The sequence below is a fragment of the Choloepus didactylus genome, chromosome 18, assembly GCF_015220235.1.
Source record: "Choloepus didactylus isolate mChoDid1 chromosome 18, mChoDid1.pri, whole genome shotgun sequence".
Lineage (NCBI taxonomy): Eukaryota > Metazoa > Chordata > Mammalia > Pilosa > Megalonychidae > Choloepus > Choloepus didactylus.
Window position 1 is genome coordinate 52,262,991 of NC_051324.1, and position 10,314 is coordinate 52,273,304.

General features: G+C 42.2%; 1 protein-coding gene across 4 annotated transcripts in view; it reads right to left on the reverse strand.

The window, feature by feature from the left end:
• The window catches only part of EZH1 (enhancer of zeste 1 polycomb repressive complex 2 subunit), a 36,527-nt gene extending 26,644 nt beyond the window's left edge, over positions 1–9,883 (reverse strand). Inside the window, exon 1 of one of the 4 annotated variants that reach the window (XM_037809044.1) lies at positions 9,828–9,883. Coding sequence is in view for 2 of the 4 variants with exons in the window: in XM_037809042.1 (XP_037664970.1) it covers positions 4,019–4,055 (37 nt within the window). In the remaining 2 variants the exon portion in view is untranslated. Of the gene's footprint in view, positions 1–4,018; positions 4,377–4,554; positions 4,680–4,758; positions 4,809–9,827 lie in introns of those variants that run through there. The other 3 variants (XM_037809043.1, XM_037809045.1, XM_037809042.1) reach the window with 3 other exon arrangements.
• Between the last annotated feature and the right edge of the window lie 431 nt (positions 9,884–10,314).

Here is a 10,314-nt window from a genome sequence, read left to right on the forward strand (position 1 = left end):
ACCAGAACAAGCTTGGAAAAGTGGGTTCATTAATCTTAGGCAAAGAGAATGACAAAAAAAATATTTTATATTTCTATTAGAGCTATTCTTTAGTTACTTACAGATGCAAAAAAAAAAAAGCGCACTTATTTTCTATTAAAGTACTAAGCTAGTACTTAAGAACCTTTCATTCTGTTCACTTTTACATTGAAAATAAACTCCAAAACATATGCTGTTTGGTCAAGAGATTTTAAAAATGAGTCTTTACATAAATAACTCTCATAACACAATAATAAGACTACAAACAACATAATAAAAAGTGGGCTAAAAATTTAAAGACACTTCACCAAAGGACAAAAGAATGGCAAATGAGCAGGCAAAAAGATTCTCAAACTCATTAATCATTAGGAAAATGCAAATTAAAACCACAATGAGATACTATTGCACACCTACCAGAATGGTTAAAATTAAAAAGATTGATAATATCACTTGTTGGCGAGAATGTGGAGCCACTGAGATCCTAATACATTGCTGGTGGGAATACAAAATGGTATAACCACTTTGGTAAAGAGTTTGCTAGTTTCTTATAAGGTTAAATATATACTTACCATACATCAGACACACAATTCCTAATTGTTTATCCAAGAGAAATGAAAACATGTCCCCACAAAGATCTGTACACAAATGTTGTTCACAGCAGGTTTATACATAAAAGCCAAAAAATGGAAATACCCTAAATGTCCAGGATTGGTGAATGAATACAAAAGGGAGCATATACACACAATGGACTACTACTCAGCAATAAAAGGGAAGGAATAGTACCTGTACACAAAGCAACATACCTCGACAGCATTATACTAAGTGAAAGAAACCAGACACAAAAAGTTACATACTTCTGGTTCCACTTACGTGACACTCTACTAGAAAGATTCTAGAAAGGGAAAAACTACAGTGACAGAAAACAGATCAGTGGTTGCCAGGGGTTAGAGGTGAGGGAGGGAATGAAAGGAAAGGAGCATGAGGGAACTTTGTTGGGATGATGAAAATGTTCTTTACCTTGGTGGCAGTAGTGATTACATGACTACATACTCTTATGAAAACTCACTGAATCTATATATACAAGCTAGGTCAATTTATTGTATGTAAATTAAACTGATTAAAGAAAAATAAGTCTTTCTTGGTGATAGGGCAATTCAGTATTTTCTAGAGACTTTTACTATTAAAAATCTGTAGCCAATTCCATTTTTTTAAACTTCCGAATGACTTCAGACTGAATAAAAAAAATAGAATACTGAACAATATTGATTCATTAATTGTAACAAATGCACCATACTAATGTAACAATGTTAATAATAGGGAAAACTGGATGCAGAGTTTATGGGAACTCTCTGAATTATAAGTTTTTTTGGTTAAATCTAAAATTATTCTAAAAAATATTTTTTTAGAAAGATTACTCATTGAAAATAAGAACTATCTTCTTTACATGTCAATTCTCTAAAAGAAAGTCATAAAATATTGGAATCTTTCCCCCAATAACTGGATCTCAAGTTTCTTCAAAGACTAACACTAGAATGCAGTCTGTCACTAGTTGGAAATGGAAAAGCTTACTGAAGTTGTTTGGGGGTAAAACATTTTAAGAAACAATAAAACAATTAAGGAACTGAAAGAAATTGAGATCAGAATATAAAAGTTCCAAACCATGAAGTTCTTTCATCCACATAAAGGTGTCCCTTTGCAGAAATAGCTTCCTTGTCTTAGAGGCAAGTTCAATGTCTTTGCTACTTTCTCCTTTACAACAAATAATTTTATTAACCAGCAGGCTAAGTAAGGCTTCCAAGGCAGTTGGCATGGTAGGTTTTTTAAGTTTTCCAACTCATTCTTTCCTTTTTAATTCATGATGGAGTTGGAAACATGAACAGTAGGGGGTAGGGGTGAGCCGATTCCCTTCTAAGAGCTCTAGTAAACACAGAATCTGGTGATCACCAATCTCATCAATGCTCCCGTTAAAACCAACTCTGTGACTAGATACACAGCCTGGCAGATCCCTCAACTGGTTATTAAGCACGTCTTTAATTTGGACCCTCCTATTTTTCCAAGGTATTACGTTTGTTCTCATTAGTTTTATCTGCTGGGTACTATAAACATAGAAACTTACATAAACATGTGACCTGAATTATCTTTTAAAATAAAATTACAACATTAATATTTTCTATCATTGCTTAATTAAACGAATAAGGTCAGTTGCAATTTAGACAATAGTGATAAACATCAAAGCAGGATTAATTCTTATGAGACCCAGAGGAACATGCAGGCTCTTAGGATATACAATGCTGATTCAGAAGAGTTAAAGCAAATCTCCCAACAGGCTGGAACCCTATCTTGGCTGGTTCTGTACTAAGCCAGCACATATCTTCATATTCAGTGACTGTTCATTATCATTCAATAAAAACAAGACTTTTTAGTGGTTCATTTTGAATCAAAGCATCAGAACACATTTGTCAGAGTATATCAGAGGTACTAAACTCCAACCACCCAAACAATTATCTAATGACTTTAAGGCTGAGGCACTGAAGTCTCAACTAATGATTGACTGACAGACTGAAGAGGTAGGAAAGAAACAAATATAGTTTAGACAATGCAAAAAACAAATAAAGAAAAAACCTAGGACTTTCTGGAATGGAGGTATTCTCTAAGAGCACAGCAGTTATTCCCTATTTACACTCCCTTCATGCCCAATTTATCCGACTTCCTGGTATTAATTATCTTCATCTTTCTCCACATTTTTTTTCTCTTTCACCTTTAGTTTAACTGTCCTATATAGAAATGTAATGTGTTTAATGTTGCTGCCTCATACCTTCTGGGAAACTGCTTGTGAACAAAGGAGAAATAAACTTTCAAAACTCAGTCCAAGACAGACAGGGGTAGGGGTAGGGTGGGTGGGTAATATATTTAATGAAATGAACAGTTTCATATTGCCTATAAGGCACAAATCACTGTTATCCACAGGACCAAGGAAGCCAAGTTTCAGATTCCAAGAATTAAATAGAATTTTTTTAAATATTTGTTTTAAACAGCATTCTAATTCACAGGCAGGTGTAACAGAAACAAGTCCAACTACATTTTCTCAACTTTTGCCTTCTTACAAAAGTCTTCTTGGGAGTAAGATTTCAATTGTAATTCCAGGCTCTTTATTCTAGCCCTGTTTCAAAGGGCATTAATGTAACCATCATCATCAAGAGGTCATTCACACCTTAGGGAGTTTTAAAGCTGTGTCTTAGCATCAAGTTCCATTGGCCAGTTAGTTGCAGAACTAGGATCCTCATCTCCTGACTCAGAAACCCTTCCAATATTTATTCATTCAACAAATACGTGTTGTGCACCTACTATGTGCTTGACACTGTTTTAGGTACTTGGTGTTCATCAGTGAATAAAACAAATACCCCTGCTTTCAGGGAGTTAATCCACATTGTGATACACACATTCAGTATAAACCTTGACAGTAACAGTATTATTACATATTTATAGACGCTCCTTTCCTCTATTATAATTTTTTTTTAAAGACCTTATCTCCTAACACAACCTTTCTTCTTCTCTTCTATGTGAAAGTAATCTTTTTTGCCTATGTCAAAATCCCAGCCCTGGATTCCAAAGCTTAAAATAATACAGTCTCACGGAAACCTCAGACAGAGCTGGCACCTCCTCACCCTGGAAACTTCATTCAATACCGTTTCCTTTAACTTAAAAGCTCCGTGGAGGTGGGGGATGGTGGGGTATTTTTCTCTTCAAGATCAAGGCAGGAAGAGGAAGAGACCCTCATTTTCAAAACTATTCTTGCACCCAACTCAATTTTTGCCTACATCGGCTCTCTTCCCTCATCCTCACCCCTCTAGCCCTAGTAGATATCTAGGCTACTCTATTTACAATTCGATCCTTCACCTTTCGTCAGCTCACCTTCAATATTTTACCCGTGGCACTAACATTCTTCCGGATCCCCTACCCTCCCCGCCCCCAAAACAATTTCTCAGTAGTCACTTTTTACCGAAATAAAAGTTTGTCCCACATTTCCTAACAGGCATGTCCCAAATAGAACACCCTGCCTTTGCTTCAAGGCGCTTTCACTTAAAGTATTTGATCCTCAGAACTCTGGAGACGGGCAGGGATTGGGATGAGACCAAACGTGAAGGGGAAGAAGCCCGGATTCAGGGCCGGGACTAGGGTGAGGCGAGTGACTGGCCTGGCGAACGCACCCCCGGGGTCTTGCCAGTGCCGGACGAGTACCTCCGCGCCCTTGACGCCTCACTCGCCTCACCGTAGTCCCGGCCCTGCTCTTATAAACGCCCCTTCCTCAACACTCTCCAAAGACAACGCAAGCTCGGGCCCCTCCCTAGCACAGCCCCAGGTTCCCAGAGTCGACCCCAGTTAAGGGGCCCCGCGGGCGCCACCGCCCATCCGCGCCCGCGGGACGCCCCGACTCCCGCCCACCCGACGCTCCAACAGGATTCCTCGAGCCCAGGACCGCCCCGCCGCTCCTCCTCCCGGACACGCCGCCCTCTTAGCCTCAGACGCTGTCCTCGCCTGGGGCGCCGTAGTCCCATGGCCCCCTTTCCCGCTGCCCTCGGAGCGGGTAGGGGGCGCCCCGCTACGCCCAGCGAGGCAGGCAGGGTGTCTCTGCTTCCTCCCAATTTCCTGATCCCTTCGTCTCTCCCTTTCTCAGGCCCCCGGCGGCCAAGTGCCGGGGCCCGGCCCCACCATCCGGCCCGGGCTTGTTTACTCACTCACCCTCCATCCCGAGCCGCAGGGACCCGCCGCCAGGACGCCTGCGCGCCGTGGCCCCGCCCCCGGGTCGTGGTCCCGCCCCCGAGCCACCTCCCTGCGCGTGCGCATTGTGCCTCCGGTGTCCCGCTGCTCTGGCCGCCTGCTCTTCTTAGGACATTTGTCATTTGACGCCAATTGCCGGAGGTGGTACAGCGCGAGACCAAAAGTTTCCAAGACAGAGCTGTCTGGGCAGAGGAAGGGCTCTGGGGAAACTTGCTGAGCCATTAAAATCTTCTTTTCCTTTTTTCTTCACAGTTCCATAATTTCAGTTATTTCCTTATTGTGCAATATAACATTACACAGAAATGTAATAACTTTCAAAGTACAATTTAACAAGTACCTATAGAGCAAATTTCAAAATAGTTATGGGTTACAGTTCCACTATGTCAGTTATTTCCCTCTAGCTATTCTAGTACCCTAGGAACTAAAAAAAAAAATTATATAAAGATTCAGTATTCTTAATCCTATGTTCAATCCTATCTTGTCTGTTGCTACCCCCCCCCCATATGATCACTTCTCAATCTTCAGGTGTATCTGGGCAGTGACCACCCTAACTTGGTCATATTGAAAAGGGGTGTTGACATAATGGGGAAGCAGGATGCATCTGGTTGATGTTCTTGGAGAGGGTGTTTCCTCTGGACTTTGGGACTTATTTGGCATAAGAACACTCTGGAGGATTTAAGTTTCTGAAAGGTAAACTTAGTGAAACTTTTATAGAGTCTCAGGGATTCAGGTATTCTTTAGTATTTTTAGGATTACTATTGATTTGGGCTTGGCATACAGATTTGGGCTTGGCTTGCCCACACAAGTGAATGGGCATTTGGAATATCTACCTGGAGCTTGCATAAGGGTAACCTCCAGGATAGCCTTTCAACTGTATTTGCAATCTCTTAGACACTGAAACCTTATTTTGTTACCTTTCTTTTCCCCCTACTAATATCTTCTTGAAGACCTTACACTGCGGTCGCACCAACCACTGCTGGTCACAACTCATGTCTCACTTTAGCATTTGAAGCCAACCCAGAACCTATTAATACTGAACCCTTCACACCTACCAATACCCCGAGCACCCACCTATGAGCTCTAAATTATGCTTTATGCTTCATTTACACCTCTCTTCTCTAATTCTTCCAGTCACCTGGATTCAAAATTATGACCTATATCAAGTATCTCCCTATTACAGGGGAAAATGGAAACTTCAGAGGGGAAACATCTGGCAGAGACACCTTAACCAAGTGATAAAAGTTAACATCAGCACAGATGCAGCATATTCTTAACAGGTGCTTCCCAATATGTTGCACTGAGAAGAGCACAAAATCACATTTGTAGTATGCTTGTCAAAAATGCTTAACCTGAATTTAATCATGAGGACACACCAGACAACCCCAACTGAGAGACAATCTTGAAAATAACTGTCCAGGGCTCTTCAAAAGAGTCAAAGTCATGAAAGACAAAGAAATGGTGAAGAACTGTCCCAGATTGGAGGTGTGGGGGCCCCGGGCCCATGGGCCTTCCCCAAGTGCCTTGAAGACTGCACACAGCAGCTTGCTTGACCTAGGACAGTTAAGGTTTAACCTACTCTCCTTGTAAAATCAGGCCTCCAGCACTAAATGTAATCTGTAGCTTGCCTCCCTCCTGAAAGCACCTCCTCCCTAAAACTCCCTGAGGTACTATTATCTACAAAATAATCTATAATCCTCCCCTCTTCCCTGTTGCCTACAATGGATCCCTCCCTATGTCACAAGACCCCCACCCCCCACTACTCTCATACCCATTTGAATGTCTTTGTCCTAACCCTTGTAAACTACTCCCTGGCACCCCCTGCTTTTGGCAGAGGGCCTTACACAACAAGTTCTGAACCCGCCGCCATTCAGAGAAGCTGATGTCCCACCCTGTAGGTAAGCCCCTAAAATAAAAGCTCATGTCTCGGAATGTGTCCTGTGCTTTCTTTAGTCCTTCGGCTGCAAAAGCCCTCTTGGGCCATGACAGGAGGAGACTGAGGAGACATGACAATAAAATGTGATGTGAGATACTGGATTGAGTCCTGGTCTGGAAAAAGGACACTACTGGGATAGTTGATGAAATTAGTATAAGGCCTATAGATTAGTGCTTTAGCAATGTTAATTTCCATTTTGATAATTGTACTGTAGTTATGTATTAATATTTGAGGAAGGTCAGTAAAGGCTATACTGGAACTCTGTGTACCATATTTGGAAATTTTTGTAAGTCTGACATTATTTTAAACTATAAAGAGTTAGAAATTAAATATTAAAATACAAAATCATAATAATACCTTATATTTGTCTCAAAATGAAAAATTATAAAAGCCTTTCATGTCCATTTTTTCAACTCTTCATCATAACCCTCTGAAATATGTAGGGCCGACTTCAGCTTTACACATGAGCCTATCTGGGCATAAAGGAGTTAAAAGACTAGCCTTGCACAGATATTCTTTCAGGTCTTAAACTCAGGTCTCTAGATTCCAGATCCATTGGTCTTTTCCTTACATCAGCAACTTTGACATTGCCATTTTTCCCTTATGCCCATCTGATTAATTACCAAATCAAGGCAAATATTCCTTCATATTTGCCAACATGCAACATTGTTACCTTCCATTCCGGCTGCCTTCTACATCAGTGGTTCTCAAACTCAGCTCACATTGAAGTCACCTGTGGAACCGTAACAATTCTTTGTTGCATGGCTGCCATCCCAGAGAGTCTGATTAATTTGGTCTAGGGTATGGCCTGGGCTTCAAGAATTTTAAAAGCACCCCAGGTGATTCTAACATGTAGCCAAGTTAGAGAACCATTGTACTCCTTAAATAATTGTTGAAAGAAAGAAAGTGTGGTTTTCTAAGGAGAGATGTTCAGAAGATCTGAATGTCAGGAGAAAGACTGGTGAGAGATTTGTGAACCATCAATGTATTGATGGTAACTGAGGCCATGGGAGTGGATGTCAAGTGACAAGAGGAGAGATACAAAGAAATTTTGAGATAACAAGGAAAGTATAGTTACTGAAATATTTTTGAGGTAGGAAGGAAGGAAGGAAGGAAGGTGAGGGGATTTATGCCAAAGTAGGTCAGAGTTGTGCAGCCTAGCTCAAGATCCACCTACCCACCCAAGGCTTCCAGCCCTTGGGGGTCTCCCAGACACTTCAGTTCTGCTAGCACTTTACACTCAGTACCACACTGTATACCCCTTTTATATCTACCATGGTACCTGGCATGAGACTGAACACAAGACCTAGTGGTCCCTGTTCACTGAAGGAGTTTAAAAACAACTTTCCATATCACCAGTAAACTTGGGGTTCTTGAGAGAAATTTGTTTGCCAGTTGGTTCCTCCTCATTTATCAGGAGAGAGTTTTTCCTGAGAGGAAGCACTTAGCTAAGAGTTCCATGTGGCACTATCAGCCATCCTTTGTTTGGCTAGCTCTTCCCCTACAACCCTTTTTATTTTCCAGCCCTTTAGATCTTTGTCCCGTAAATTCTTAGAAAAACTGTTAGGAAGTTGTCAGCAACTGAACCTTTGGAAAACAGTACCATCACCCCTGCCCCACTCTTTCCCGCTCCACCCCTCCACCCCCAGGCAGTTAATGGGAGAAAGGAATAACTGTGTCACTCCTGGATCCAGTTGCTCATCTCCCTTTTAAACTGGAGGCCTCTGGGGCTGAAACTGGACAAATTGTGCTGCGTAGCCTAATAGGGCTGGTTCTTTTACTGGAAGTTCCCTATTGCAGAGAAATAAAATTATGTGTTTAATTTCTGAAACCTGATGCCTCATTTGCCTTGGCGGCCATTCTCCCAGCTTGGCCAAGAGTTCAGCAACTCTAGTATACTGATTAATACCAGTTCAACTTGCTCCCTAGAGAAGAGGACATATTTACTTGACCATTTTCATAAATCCTTTTTTAATTTGCGTGTATTTTAACATGATCTTATTGGCTCTAACCTGCTGTATCTTCATTGTAACCCTAGTCCCAATGAAGGCTCAGGGGAGACTGTTTTGCTCTGCACATCCATATCCCCGTCACAAAGTGAGATTTTGTTCAACCTTGTGATTAGAAATAACGTGGTACATGTTCCATTCCTTCTGAGATGGGCGAATTCTAAGTGTACTTTTGTCCCCTGCTGGTCATCAGGCCACTGGTGGAAAGAGATGAGGCCTCCCAGAATTCAAACAGAACTCTCTGCACTATCCCTTCCTCCCTTCCAAGCTGAGTCCCCTTTGAATTGTGACTCCTTGGTCCATTCTGCCCCTCCCCTGGGTAGAGCCAACACGGATATTAGACAGCCATTCTCCTGAGGAAAGGTTGGGCTCCAGACAGTCTCCGACAGGGAAATGTAAACACAGCTGTGGAAATGGGAGTAGAGCAAACCAGCTCCCTCCCCCAGTTCCCACCCAGAAGCAGGGAAAGGCCACCCTGCCCTGAGGCAACAAACAACAAAACAAAGCAAAGCACAACTTAAAAGCTGGCAAGAAGGTCACCAGAAACTGGGGCTGCTGCCCAGGCCTTGGTGGCGTCAACTTAAGTGCCAGACCCCTCCCCAAACACTTTGAGGCAAAGGCACAGACAGGCAAAAGGAGCTCCAAAGCAAGTGGAGGTCTGGACATTGCTGAGCCTAGAAACATTGCTCAATTTGAAGCCTCTCCACTCCTGAACATTTTATCCTCTGATCTCAAAAATCCAGGTTTCCACCCTAGGTACTTAGCTTCTAACCCCTAGTTGCTTAGGGATTATTATAATGCATTCAACTCAGCAAGTAAGAACAGGTGTACAATAAACCCTTGTCCACGGCTGTTATAAATTTAAACTCTGAGCCTCCAAGCCAAAATATCAGAAAGGGCCTTAGCTTTCCTTAATTACAAAATAATTCCAGCAGGAAGAGACTTACTCTTCGAGGAGATTACTCGGGTGGGATTCAGGCCTTGATTTGCACATACTCTAAAAGTTCCAACCCCATAGCTAGAGTGGTGCTGCCCACTGTCATTCTGTCCAAACGGTTAAGGCAGTGCCTTGATCCTGCAGGACATACCTTTGGCACGGCCTGCCTGGGAAATAGTCCTGATTGGGTAGACAGCTAATGAGTAGTGCTTCCTTTCTGGCCATCAGGGTCCTCGACTATAAAAACAAAATGGCAAAACTAGTAAAATAATAACAATAACCTTCATATACTCAATACTCCTCACACGCCTGGCACTGTGCTAAGTGCCTTGGGTTTCGTCTCATTTCATCTGAAGCTGATAATATTTTTATCTCCATTTTACAGCTGAGGAAATTAGAGCTTAAAGAGATTCTGGAACTTGCCCAAGATCACCCAGCTGGTAAGTGGTGGGGCCAGGATTTGATCCCAGTCGGTCTGACCCCCAAACCCATGTTCTGAACCAGTCAATTATACTTCTTCCTTTCTCTGAGGTCTTCCAGCCCTGACATCATGATTCTGGATTCTCTCCACGGCTCTTTGCTCTCACCAGTGGCAACAGTGAGAGAAACATCGTTGAGACTCAAGCCTGCAAGTCCAG